General features: G+C 43.9%; 1 protein-coding gene across 1 annotated transcript in view; it reads right to left on the reverse strand.

The window, feature by feature from the left end:
- The window catches only part of THEMIS (thymocyte selection associated), an 80619-nt gene that overhangs the window by 41112 nt on the left and 25275 nt on the right, over nt 1-14232 (reverse strand). Inside the window, exon 4 of the mRNA XM_069851837.1 lies at nt 11192-12237. Within this exon, the coding sequence (XP_069707938.1) occupies nt 11192-12237 (1046 nt within the window). The remainder of the gene's footprint in view (nt 1-11191; nt 12238-14232) is intronic.

Below are 14232 nucleotides of genomic sequence, written 5' to 3' on the forward strand. Positions count from 1 at the left end.
TTCTTCTGGGCATACTTTTTATTTTGATATTTCTTTTCTCTTTGTTCTCCAAGTAATTAATTTTTAGCTCTAAATTTAGCAATTTGCTTTTAACTATTTGGCATTTTCATCACTCAGTGTATCCAAATGTTCATCTGTACCTTCCTTAATTTTGTGTACTATATCAGCATTTCCTGTAGCACTAATGGCTTTCTGCAATGAGACTGACACCTTAGATTGCCTTGCTAGTTTTTCAAGCAATTATCTACTGCCTGTCCTTCTGGCAGGCACGTTGCTATCTTCCCCACTGTATTTTGATTTTGAGAGTAATGTGAACCCACAGTGTCTATTATAGATTTGATGTTTCTTTGTGGAAATGTTAAGCTTTTAGTATTGCTTAAAAGAGAAAGAGATCTTAATGCCAGTTCTCCGTGCTGAGAACATCCAGGAAAATCCAGTCATTTATTAGGATCCTAAATTTCAGGAAAGCAGATTTGCAGCTCTTCAAGGAGTTAAGCAGTAGGACCCCCTGGGACACGGTCCTCAGGGACAAGGGAGCACAACAGAGATGGTAAATATTTAAGGATTCTTAATATTTAAAGATGCACAAAGGCACTCAGTCCCCAGATGTAGGAAATTGGGCAGGGAAGGGAAAAGACCAGCGTGGCTGTGTCAAGACCTGCTGGTCAAACTGAAGAAAAAGAGGGAACTGCACAGGCAGTGCAAACAGGGACAGGGAGCCTGGAAAGTGTATAGGGATGCTGACCAGTTTGTAGGTACTCAGCAAATTTTTGCCTCAGTCATCATTGACAACTGCTCTTCTCACCCCTTCTGGGTCAATGGACAACAAGATGGTGACCAGGGGTGTAAAGTCCCTTCCACTATAGAGGAGGATCAGGTTTGTGACCACCTGTGTGACCACCTGTCTATGGGACCTGATGAGATGCATCCCAGAGTCCTGAGGGAACTGGCAGATGTGGTTGACATGTTTCAAATATCCATGATATTTGAAAAGTCATGGCAGTAAGGACTGGTGACTGGAAGAAGGGTAACATTGTGCCCATTTTTAAAAATGCTAGAAATTATGACCCTGGGAACTACCGACCTGTCAGCCTCACCTCTGTGCCTGGGAAGATCATGGAACAGATCCTCCTAGAAGCTATGCTAAAGCACATGAAGGACAGGGAGATGCTTAGAGGTGGCCAGCATGGCTTCACCAGTGGCAAGTCCTATATGACCAGCTTAGTGGCTTTCTATGATGGGGTAACCACAGCAGTAGATATGGGAAAACCAATGAATGCGATCTATCTGGACTTCTGTAAAGCCTTTGACATGGTCCTCCACAACATTCTTCTCTCTAAATTGAAGAGATGTGGATTTGATGGATGGACTGTTTGGTGGATAAGAAATTAGTTGGAAGGTTGTATTCAGAGAGCAGTGGTCAATGGCTCACTGTCCGGATGGAGATTCATGACAAGTGGTGTTCCTTAGGGGTCCGTACTGGGACCAGTGGTATTTAATATCATCATCAATATAGACAGAGAGATCAGGTGCACCCTCATCAAGTTTGCAGATGACACCAAGCTGAGTGGTGCAGTTGCAACACCAGAAGGATGAAATGTCATCTAGAGAGACCTGGACAAGCAGGAGAAGTCGGCCTGCGTGAATCTCATGAGGTTCAACAAGGCCAAGTGCAAAGTTCTACACCTGGGTGGGGGCAATCTGCAATTTCAATATAGGTTGGGGGATGATGTGATAGAGAGAAGCCCTGCAGAGAAGGACTTAGGGGTGCTGACTGATGAGAAGCTTGATATTAGCTGGCAATGTGCGCTCACAGCCCAGAAGGCCAACTGTATCCTGGGCTGCCTCAAAAGAAGCGTGGCCAGCAGGTCAAGGGAGGTGATTCTGCCCCTCTCTTCCTCTCTGGTGAGACCTCATCTGGAGTATTGTGTCCAGTTCTGGAATCCCCAGCATAAGAAGGATATGGAGCTGTTGGAATGGTCCAGAGGAGGGGTACAAGGATGATCTGAGGGCTGGAGCACCTCCCATACGAGGACAGGCTGAGAGAGTTTGTTTTGTTCAGCCTGGAGAAGAGAAGGTTCTGAGAAGACCTTATAACAACCTTCCAGTACCTGAAGGGGGCCTACAAGAAAGCTGGGAAGGGAATTTTTACAAAGGCATGTAGTGATAGGACTGGGTGAAATGGCTATAAACTGGAGAGGAGCAGATTTAGACTAGACATCAGGAGGAATTTCTTCACAATGAGAATGGTGAGGCATTGGCACAGGTTGCCCAGGGAAGCTGTGGCTGCCCCATCCCTGGAGGTGTTCAAGGCCAGGTTGGATGGGATTTGGGCAGCCTGATCTAGTGGGAGGTGTCCCTGCCCATGGCAGGGGGCTTGGAACTAAATGATGTTCAAGGTCCCTTCCAAAGCAAATCTTTCTATGATTCTGTGATTCTATGATTACCTGGGGCTTTAGGGTTTCATGATCTCCTAATTCCTTTCTGTTGGTTCATACAGGGTCCACAGGGCACCTGATAATCCTCAATCCCCATCATCCAATGAGACAGTTTCTCCGGCAAATGTTGCTTGGTTTCTTTTGCAGAAAACCCTAGGACACGAGCTGTGATGGCAGGCTTCAGCCCAGCATGGTATCAGGATGCATAGAGAATTCCCAGAAAATGGTCATAGCCCCCAAATAACTGTAGGTATCTCTGCAACGGAGTACCAATGTAAAGTCATTCATCTCAGACTGTCCAGTCTACAAGAGCACCTACAGTCTCCTCCAGTTTTGCTCCTGAAAACATAGCTGAAGACCTAAGGTCTGTTGAGGTTTGGAACAGGTGATGCTGGAGAAGGAGAAGAAGATCCATGTGTAAGTTGGAATGCCCCTGCAGCTCCTACCCGATAAAGCCTGTGGCTCACTGCATGAGAGAAGAGCAAGTGAGAGAGATGTGCCAGGAAGGAATAAGGAACATGAGAATACAAGATGTCTGAAAACAGTAGAGAAGACTGGGGAACCAGGGTCATATAAGTTGATGGGGGCTGAAGGGCATATGACAAGTGCAGTGCTGGGGGGTGCAGAGACAGATGGGGCTGGGGGAAATGAGACATGTGGCGCAGGCTGGGTTTTAAGAGGAAACACGCCCTGTGGCGCAGTGAGGATGTAGTGCTCAGAGGAGTGAGAAGCTGCAGCAGAAGGACTTGGGGGGCTTTGGGGCCTGACTCATTGGGTGGGGATAGGATCTTGAGGCACTTCAAGAATGTAGCCACAATGGTCTTCCCATACTACTTAACAGGGACAAAGTTATTGGAAAGTGATAGGGAGCAACTGTACATGCTATGTAGAGAAGGAGGGGGAGAGGGAGGGTGAAGGGTGAGACACTAGGGAGAGGGAAACCTCCTCATCAGTGGGAAGAGAAAAAAAAAAAGAGAGGAACAGGAAGCACAGCTGAAGCCTCAGCAGCCACAATGCTGCACCTGTCAGAGAGAAACCCTTTTTCTGATATTAGTATATGCATATTTTTACATCTGCTAATGAACCACACTTTCCTCCCTCATTTCCAGTACCAAAAGGTTATTAATTCCTGAAGTCTGTTCTTACCTATGTCTTTTCTAATACCTATTTATTTAGGAAGGTGAATTTCTTGCTACATAGCAGAAATATTTGTGTTAAATCTATTTTATAAAGGCCCTAAACCCATGAAAAATACTCTGGAAGCAGAAAAAATAGTTGGGAGGAAGGAAAGGAGGCACTGCAGAAAAAAACTCATTTACTGAAAAATGCGGCTTATGTCTTATCAATTTTATTCCAGATAAGTCTTCATTTTACTGTGAAGACAGATGAGATAAATATGTTAATGCCAGATTTCGATAGTTCAGTTTGTAGAACTGCGAAGCCAGATGGAAGTGATAATTTTTCTTTCATTTTAATTTTGAAATAAAAAGCAAGACAGTTCCTGATACCGTAACACTGTAAAGACTTTTTGAAGGATAATGGACCTTAGCACAGAATGACAATTAACTATCATGCCCTCACACTCACTATTTTATAAAGTTCCAGTTTCCTTGTCTGGAATTCTCTGTTTTCTTGCCAGAGCCAAGCAGATTACTGCCTGTGTCAGATTTTTCCAGTTCCACATTCATAAAGATATTTTGCAGCAATCCTCATTTGAAGTTGGTGAGTATTTTACTAATCCTGCTGTTGTTCAGGCTAGACACGTCTAAGGGGACCACAGAAATAGGCTTGGATGAAACCAACCTCTCTTCCTCTTTATCAGGAGGCAAACACTGCCCTTCCAAGCTTCTTTAAGCAGTGCACTTAATGACCTTGGGGTAATGGCAGCATCAGGACTAAACTGTGGCCTTCCATGCCTTAATTATGGTTGCCCCAGTATTCATAGAATCATCAGATGGTTTGGGTTGGAAGGGACCTTAAAGATCATCTAGTTCCAACTCCTCTGCCATGGGCAGGGACACCTCACACTAGGTCAGGTTGCTCAAAGCCTCATCTAACCCGGCCTTGAAAACCTCTAGGGATGGGGCTTTCACGACTTCTCTGGGCAACCTGTTCCACTGCCTCACCACCCTTGCAGTAAAAAATTTCTTCCTAATATCTCATCTCAATCTCCCCTCTTTCAGTTTAAAACGCTTACCCTTCATCCTTTCACTACAGTCCCTGATAAAGAGCCCTTCCTCAGCTTTCCTATAGGCCCCCTTTAAATACTGGAAGGCTGCTCTAAGGTCTCCCCAGTGCGTTCTCTTCTCTAGGCTAAACAAGCCCAACTGCCTCAGCCTGTGTTTGTATGGAGGGTGCTCCTGACCTCTGGTCATCTTTGTGGCCTTCCTTTGGACTCAATCTAACATTATCTGTGTCCTTCCTGTGCTGAGGACTCCAGAATTGAATGCAGTACTCTAGGTGAGGGCCCATGAAACCAGAGTAGCGTGGCAGAATTACCTCCCTTGACCTGTTTGTCACACTTCTTTTGATACAATCCAGGACTGTCAAATCATGTTGAGCTTCTCATCCACCTGCACCCCCAAGCCCTCCTCTTCAGGGCTACTCTCAGTCTATTCTCCACCCAGCTTGTATGTGCACTTGGGATTGCCCCAGCCCAGGTGCAGGATCTTGCACTTGGCCTCATTTTACTTCATAAGGTTTGCACAGGCCCACCTTTCAAGCCTGTCTGGGTCCCTCTGGATGACATCCCTTTCCTCCAACATGTTGACTGTGCCACACAGCTTGATGTCATCAGCAAGCTTGCTCGATCTCACTGTCCATGTCACCAATAAAGATGCTAAACATCTTTTCCAATACCAACCCCTGAGGAATGCCACTCATCACCTGTCTCCATTTGGACATTGAGCCATTGACCACAACTCTTTGAGTGTGATCATCTGGACAATTCTCCATCCACTGAGTGGTCCATCCATCAGATATGCGCCTCTCCAATACAGAGACAAGAATGTCATGTGCAACTGTGCAAATGCTCTCCAGAAGTACAGATAGATGATGTCAACACTGCAGACCCATTGTAGAAGACCACCAAATTCATCAGGCACAATTCACCCTTAATGAAGTGTCACCAATCACCTCTTATTTTCCATGTGCCTCAGCAGAGTTTCCTGGAGGATCTGCTCCATGATCTTGCCAAGCAGAGAGGTGAGACTGACCAGCCTGTCATTCCCCCGGTCTTCTTTTTTGTTCTTTTTAAAACCAGGATTTATGTTTCCCATTTTCCCATCAGCGGGAACATCACTAGACTGCCACCTGTGCAGGCCTCCTGGTGTTTTTGCCTGGTTTCCTCTTTATTGGGATGTGTCACACCTGACCTTGGAAGAGGTGATCCTTGAATATTAACCAGCTATCTTGGGCCCCTCTCCCCGACTCAAAACATTACTGTGGCAGTACTAAGTGAAAACTTGGTTTGCTACAGTCACTGTGGTGTTTCCAGCTGTGAAATGAACAAGCACATCTGACTCATTCTTTTTACATGAATTTTAATTTCAAGGAGGTTGAGGTGCTGACTGGTTCCTCCCATGGGAACTACTCTCCAGGAACAACTTGGCAAGAGATTGAGGTGCTCCATTCTCAAATCAGTAGCATTAACTTGTGTGGTTTTATTAGGTCATTCTCATTTTCCAGCTAAGCTCACAAATCACAAACTGAATTACTTAAACTATTTAATTCAAAATGGCAGTTAGAGCTCCCTGAGGACTTTATTCCTATGAGGCAAATGTGGATTTCTTGTGAATGACTGATGGTATCCTGTGTTTTACCTTTAGACAAAGGGTACAATTCTTGTTTTACCATCACTGTCCACAGCAGAAGCTGCAAAACCTATAAGGTTTGTGAGTAAAGGTGATGTTAATTATTAGATAGATATCTGATATCAGATTAATTTAATAATTCCATACATGCAACTTGATTAGTTTATTTTGCATGCATTTTCTTGGGGTTTTTTATTTCTTCATTCAATTATAAGCTAATACAAAATGGTAAATATATGTCGTCTGGATGTTTCTTATCCAAAGAAAATGATGAGAGGGAAAGGGAAAGGCTACACTACACTGTGGAAGGGAGAGGAGAGATTGCCCAGGCTCTGGAAGTGAAAGCTGTGTCAGCAGGAGTCAAGCCAATTTAATTAGCCTTGTGAAGAGACTGGGCAGTGTGCTCGATTAATGCAGCTGTAATATGTCTGAGAATTCATCTGATGTCTTTGTACTTTGCTGAACTGTGCCAACATACACATCCTTGCAGTGTGGCATCTTGCACAGAAGCGGAGGTAGTTCTTGCACTCATCTGAGGTTCCACTCCACGCTGGCTGCTAATCTCATTCAATTCAGCGACTAACATGACCAAAAGTGCACAGCGAAACATACACTGCCTAGTCCATCTCCTAGCCCTAGTGTTCACAGAATCACAGAATCACAGAATAACCAGGTTGGAAGAGACCCACCGGATCACCGAGTCCAACCGTTCCTACCAAACACTAAACCATATCCCTCAGCACCTCGTCCACCCGTGCCTTAAACACCTCCAGGGAAGGTGACTCAACCACCTCCCTGGGCAGCCTGTTCCAGTGCCCAATGACCCTTTCTGTAAAGAATTTTTTCCTAACGTCTAGCCTAAACCTCCCCTGTCGGAGCTTGAGGCCATTCCCTCTTGTCCTGTCCCCTGTCACTTGGGAGAAGAGGCCAGCACCCTCCTCTCTACAACGTCCTTTCAGGTAGTTGTAGAGAGCAATGAGGTCACCCCTCAGCCTCCTCTTCTCCAGGCTAAACAACCCCAGCTCTCTCAGCCGCTCCTCATAAGGCCTGTTCTCCAGCCCTTTCACCAGCTTCGTTGCTCTTCTCTGGACTCGCTCCAGAGCCTCAACATCCTTCTTGTGGTGAGGGGCCCAGAACTGAACACAGTATTCGAGGAGCGGTCTCACCAGTGCCGAGTACAGAGGGAGGATAACCTCCCTGGACCTGCCGGTCACGCCGTTTCTGATACAAGCCAAGATGCCATTGGCCTTCTTGGCCACCTGGGCACACTGCTGGCTCATATTCAGTCGGCTGTCAACCAACACCCCCAGGTCCCTCTCCTCCAGGCAGCTTTCTAGACAGACTTCTCCCAGTCTGTAGCACTGCATAGGGTTGTTGTGCCCCAAGTGAAGGACCCGGCATTTGGCCTTGTTAAACCTCATGCCATTGGACTCTGCCCAGCGGTCCAGCCTGTTCAGATCCCTTTGCAGAGCCTCCCGACCCTCCAGCAGATCGACACTTCCACCCAGCTTAGTGTCGTCCGCAAACTTGCTAAGGGTGCATTCGATGCCTTCATCCAGGTCATTGATGAAGACATTGAACAGGGCTGGACCCAGCACCGAGCCCTGGGGAACCCCACTTGTCACTGGCCTCCAGCTGGATTTCACACCATTTCCCACCACTCTCTGGGCCCGGCCATCCAACCAGTTTTCCACCCAGGAGAGTGTGCGCCTGTCCAGGCCAGAGGCTGACAGTTTCTCAAGCAGAACGCTGTGAGAAACTGTGTCAAAGGCTTTGCTGAAGTCCAGGAAGACCACATCCACAGCCTTTCCCTCATCCAGTAGCCGGGTCACTTTGTCATAGAAGGCGATCAGGTTAGTCTGGCAAGACCTGCCTTTTGTGAACCCATGTTGACTGGGCCTGATCACCCGGTTCTCTTGCATGTGCTTCATGATAGCACTCAAGATCACCTGTTCCATGACTTTCCCTGGCACTGAGGTCAGACTGACAGGCCTGTAGTTTCCTGGGTCCTCCCTGCGGCCCTTTTTGTAGATGTTCCCTTACCAAGGTCAAGGAACAGCTGGCAGAGACAGCTGGAGGCTCTCTGCCCTCACAGCCTTGCTTTGAGCTAAGAGGTGATCAAAGCACAACCACAGCTAGAGGTGACCTACCCTTGCAGAGTGTCCTCAGGTATTGGCATGAAACAGCTGGATTTTAGTCCTCTATGGACTCATGCAGAAGCAACATTTAATCCTGGGACAGCAAGCCAAGCAGAACTTCCCAGCTGGTGGGCAACGAAGCCATTCACCACCCTCCGAAAGCATCCAGAGCTCCCTAAGCACCAGGCAGGACCACAGCAACTCATGCAGCGATAAAACCTATTCCTGGCCTCCACCTGGTCAGACTTTCATCTCTTATGTATGTAAACAAGTCTACGCATAGTCACAAAATATGCAAAGAGGGCCATTTATCACTTCGGCATAATTTCCAACTTCCTGAACCCTCAGACATCGCTGATACATGTAGAAGACAATGCAGTCTCTGCTATCACCATTGCTGGCAGAGAAGCTGAGGCTGAGCCTGTCTGCTACCACCCTTTTCCTCTCGGAGGAGTTGTGATGCTCAGGATAGAAGAGATAATGCATTCTGTGTGACTTTAAACCTATTATGTTACAGCTCAAGATGTTTAATCCTATGAATAAGGGATCTCTACTTGTTTCACCTTTCCAGGGAAGGAGATTTATGAATCTGCAAAACTCTAAGCATTATGACTGCAGTTTATTATTTATTTATAACAAGTATGTGACAAGAGAAATGTCCTCTGGAACAGCCTGCTTAAATGTGTTTCTTTGTCTGGACAGCTACAGTCTAAGGTCATTCTCACTCATGAATGCGCAAAGGAACCTCAGTTCATCCCCCTCCCAAGTTTATTGCTCTCTCCTTACTTCAGGAAAATATTATCTTTAGCATTACTCTAGAGTCAGCACCTGTTGCTCTCCACACACAACCAACAGTAACTGCAAGTCTTCTGATTCCTCCTGACTCATCTATCTACCAGAAACACAGCGTTAGGGGATTCTTATACAGTTTTGTGCCCCAGGACAGTACCAGGCTTATGGCTTGTCTGTTAGCTCCAGGGACCAATTTTGTGCAGGTCTTCCCTAGCCTAACCATATGGCTTATTTAAGCTGCTAGAAGATTCACTGTACAAACTAGCAGAAAATAAGTTTCTGTAGTGAAAGTATACACAGAAGAAAATTACTCTGCTTTTTCCTGTATTACCTTTATCTGAGAGACCTGCCTTACCCTTTCACTTCTCCTATAGTCTGTTGTAACCATCTCCCAGGACCTATGTGGAGCTGTGGTCTCAGAATTGCCACTGAGAGGAGGAACACTTCCAGCTGGCAAGGAAACGCTTGCCTTCCAGACTGGCTACAACTGCACTATACTTTGATAGCATCACAAAAAATAACTTTCCCCTGGTGTCTCCAAATATAATTCCATACTGCATTTAAAGAACAGCACAATCACAATGCAGATACTTGAAAGTATTTCCAATGTTTTTCCTTCTTCCTTTGTAAGGAATTTGTGTACGCACATGAGAGAAACCGTGAATGAAGTTAAGTATCTCCTGGACAGTCTCCATCACTGAAGTCCCTCAAGGTGCTTCTCTTCAATTCTTTCAATATATGCAAGAAAATTGTGGAATCATAGAATCATAGAATCACCAGGTTAGAAAAGACCTCTTGGATCATTGAGTCCAACAATTCCTATGTGTCACTAAACCATGTCCCTGAGCACCTTGTCTACCTGTCTTTTAAATACCTCCATGGATGGTAACTCAACCACCCCCCTAGGTAGCTTCTGCCAGTGCCTGATGAACCTTTCTATGAAAAATTTTTCCCTGATATCCAATCTGAACCTCCCCTGGTGCAGCTTGAGGCCATTCCCCCTTGTCATATCACCTGTCACTTGGGAGAAGAGGCCAGCACCCTCCTCCCTACCACTTCCTTTCAGGTAGTTGTAGAGAGCAATAAGGTCTCCCCTCAGCCTCCCCTTCTCAAAGCTAAACAACCCCAGCTTCCTCAGCTGCTCCTTGTTTTCCAGCCGCTCCACCAGCTTCATTGCTCTTCTCTGGACTTGCTCCAGAGCATCAACATCCTTCTTGTGGTGAGGGGCCCAGAACTGAACACAGTATTCGAGGTGCGGTCTCATCAGTGCCAAGTACAGGGGGAGAATAACCTCCCTGGACCTGCTGGTCATGCCGTTTCTGATACAAGCCAAGATGCCATTGGCCTTCTTGGCCACCTGGACACACTGCTGGCTCATATTCAGTGGAGGGTTGACCCCAGCAAGCAGCTAAGCACTCACCCCAGTACTCACCACTCCCTCCTAATGTCAGAATGATGATCTCATCAGGAGACAGAATAGCAACAGTAACAGGAAAAAAGGACTTTGTGTCTTAAGATAAAGATGGTTTAATAAGCAAAGGAAAGGGAAAAATCCCAAACCAACAGTGATGCAAAGGAAGTTACTCAGCATCTCCCACAATCAGACTCATGTCCAGCTAGTCTCTGAGCTACAGCTGCCTTCCCAGACTAACCATCCTCTCGCAGCTTTATTGCTGAGCACAGCATCATGTCATGGAATATCCCTTTGGTCAGCTGAGATCAGCTGTCCCATCTGCATTCCCTTGCAACCTGTTACCCACCTGCTAGGAGGTGCCAGCTTGGGAAAAGAGAAGGCCTTGACACTGTGGGTTCCCTTGTTTTTCATGGGTCAATTAACAAACACTGGAGATTTTAGCCATTATTGTCAATAATAGCAATTTTGCCTATTACCAGGGAACTGAGAACCATCTGTGTTCATGACATAAAGATACACGAGTGAACTGGAGACTATAAACTGACAGAACATGATCTATGATTGTATAAGACTCAAAGACAAGGTGTGATACCTTACCTTTGGAGCCTGTAGTACATCAGACACACCTTGCTTAGGTTCCGCAGAAACCAATTTTGGTACAAGTGTTGTTGGATTTTTGGGAGGCCTGGGTGGTGGATGAAGGGTTTGATTTTCATATCTTCTCACCATATAGTACTGCTCTTCACTGATCTCTTCCACCATTGTCTTAGTTGCAGGATGTACAACTGTCTGGACATCTTTACTGAGCAAATGAACCAACATGTTTAAGCGATACACAGGAATCTCCCAGCTCTCCACTGGACTGCTGGTGCTACTGATCAGTAAATAAGAGTCTGTGATTTCTTCTTCGAACCGCAGACCAGGCACAGCAGCCAATACATCTTCCTCAACAGAAAGGTCCCTCACGGACACTTTCACATTAAAAGGCAAACGAAATTCTTTGCAAATCTCAGAAAGCTGGTACTGTTTCTTATCATGAATCACTTCCACAAAGCCACCTTCCATGTACATAGGGAGGAACACTTTCTTGTATGTGTCACTTAGCATTTGTTCACAAGCTAAAACGTCTATGACTTTCTTTCTTCCCTCATACAGAACTTCACTAGTCTGGCATTGTTGAATTAGGAACTGGTCTCCAACTGAAACAGAAAAAAGCTCTTTATGAGGTGAATCAAAGGCTTTAGTTGCTACAACGTGAAGCTGTTCCTTTTCACTTCTTGCTATCTCTAAGTCATAGGCAGTTGGAAACTCCCGAGGTCTTCTCTTGAACTTTCCTTTGTAGCTCAAAGGGATTAAAAAATGTCTTTTGGGAGAATCAGTTCTGATCTCAGAGGCGAGGACTCTTGTTGCCTGGTACTTTTTGTAGATGATGATCTCTTTCCCTGTATGCAGCAAGTTATAAGGTTTTTGGCTTCCTGAAGGCCCTTCCATTATCTCAGCAACCACAGGAAATTCCTTGCTTGTTCTCTCAAATACATCTTCCAAGCACAGTGGGTGAAGGAAAGAGCTAATATCATAACAGTCTGTTATATCCTTGACCTCAACATCTAAATCTGACAGGATATGAACTATGTCTTTTCGAACTAAAAAGAAAAAGAAATACATTGATTTTTAGTTTTTTTAAACAGACACTGAAATAAAATATACATGTCCTGTTGGCCAGGTACTAAAAGTACCTTCCCTGAGGTGTGCATCTCTGTATGTTAACATGTACAATTAAGAGCGCAAATTGAAGTCTAACTTTTTTAATTTTACATATATAGTTATCGGATATGCAGGAGAACTCATAAAAGGAGAAAGAAGCAAGAGGTTATGAGAATAAGGTGTGCAAGTGAACAAAAGTTTAAGACGAAGGAAATGGAAGAAAAATCTAGTTCACTATTTTTCTCACAGCACCTCCAAATTTATTCAGCTGTTTATCTTACCAAACTATTTTTCTTGAGTATAAGATGTATTTCTATTCCTTAATTTCATAGTGTTTTATGGCTTGTCCAAAGAAATGAGGGGGGTAACATTTTAATTAAATTAAATTAGCAAATTTAATTTAATATAATTTAATTTAATTTAATAAACAGCATTTGAATGCATTAACACATGTTGTTGCTGAGAGAAATGAGATGATTTGATATTTATAAGAATGAAAGTTCTATAATTATCAGAAAATAATACCACTTAAAAAAAAAACAAACAAAGCCTTTGGATTTATCTAAGCTTATTGTTGATGAAGCAATAAATTTCTACTGTAATGGTCCTCTGCAGAACTCTTGCATTTTTTCTGCAGCATCTGGTTTTACTCACTATCAGAACCAAGCCATTGTGTTGAACAGTCTCACAGGGAAAAACAACACTTTTATCATCACTGAACTTGCAAAATTTTGGATGTAAAACCTCCAAACACAAAGCCAACCACACAATTAAGGTTTGTTTGAGACCAAGGCACTAAATTTTTAATACTTAATTAGTCTCTTTGATAAGACTTATTTTGCATAGACCTGCACACAAGAATAGCATATCCTGTATTCACATTTCCTTGTAGCAGGAAATACCAATATTTTATGCCCAAAAGTTTGCATCAGATGTATTGCATACGACAGAGTTTTATGACAGCGATTCAAGATCTGTTTATTCCAACTCTGCTTTTGCCACATTGATATCTTCAGGTGACAAACATCCTAAGCACTGGAAAGGAAAGACAATGAAGCAGGAATGACTAGTGAAAATGAAAATTTTCTATGAGCATTTGAGTGACTTCTACACATGTCATTTATTCATTATCAATAATGAGAAGTATAGAGAATTCCTGCCCACAGCCCACAGTGAAAATGGAATCTGCTATCCCTCTTATCAGGAATCTTTTTTATTGAATTGTGGACAGTATTTCTCATGCTTTATCTTATGCCTATTTATAGTTCTTCTAAAAATGGTGAAAATCTATTTTTCATGGTTGAAAAGAAAGTAGTTAATCATTTACCATGAAGTCTACTTTTCAAGTTTGTATTTAACAGTTATTTAGGACACATTTAATGCTGCTTAAATGTTGAGCTCACTATGAAACATAAATGGGCATGAAATAAAATCAACAAATACAATATCTGATTGGAAGACAAGTGAATACCAAACACTTCTAAATCTTGTGAAAGGTTTTTGGAACCATTAAATTCTCACTGATTCCGCATATATGTGTAAGTGGATGTAGGATACACCTGGGTGAATCCAGCTTCAGAAGATGGCTGAGATTCCTGAATCTAGAAAAAGCTGTATAAAAAGAAAGATTTTATCTTGTGAAGCTATACTTTCCAAATTTACACATTAAATCACATGTACCACTAGATCAGGCTGCCCAAGGCCCCATCAACCTGGCCTTGAACACCTAGACATTCGTAAGAACAGAACCTAGAAGTTTCAATGTTTTGGTGGAACAACTAGAACAGTGATAATGTGCCACAGACAAATTTTTACTTTTTTTCTTTTCTTTTTAAAATAAAAACTAATAACACAAGTTACAGCTTCTAAAGATATTTGTTCTCTGCTGTCTTCCCGTTTCCTCAGACCTAGAGCTTTCAAAAATTGTCTGTGAG

The sequence above is a fragment of the Phaenicophaeus curvirostris genome, chromosome 2 (assembly GCF_032191515.1).
Source record: "Phaenicophaeus curvirostris isolate KB17595 chromosome 2, BPBGC_Pcur_1.0, whole genome shotgun sequence".
NCBI classification, from domain to species: domain Eukaryota; kingdom Metazoa; phylum Chordata; class Aves; order Cuculiformes; family Cuculidae; genus Phaenicophaeus; species Phaenicophaeus curvirostris.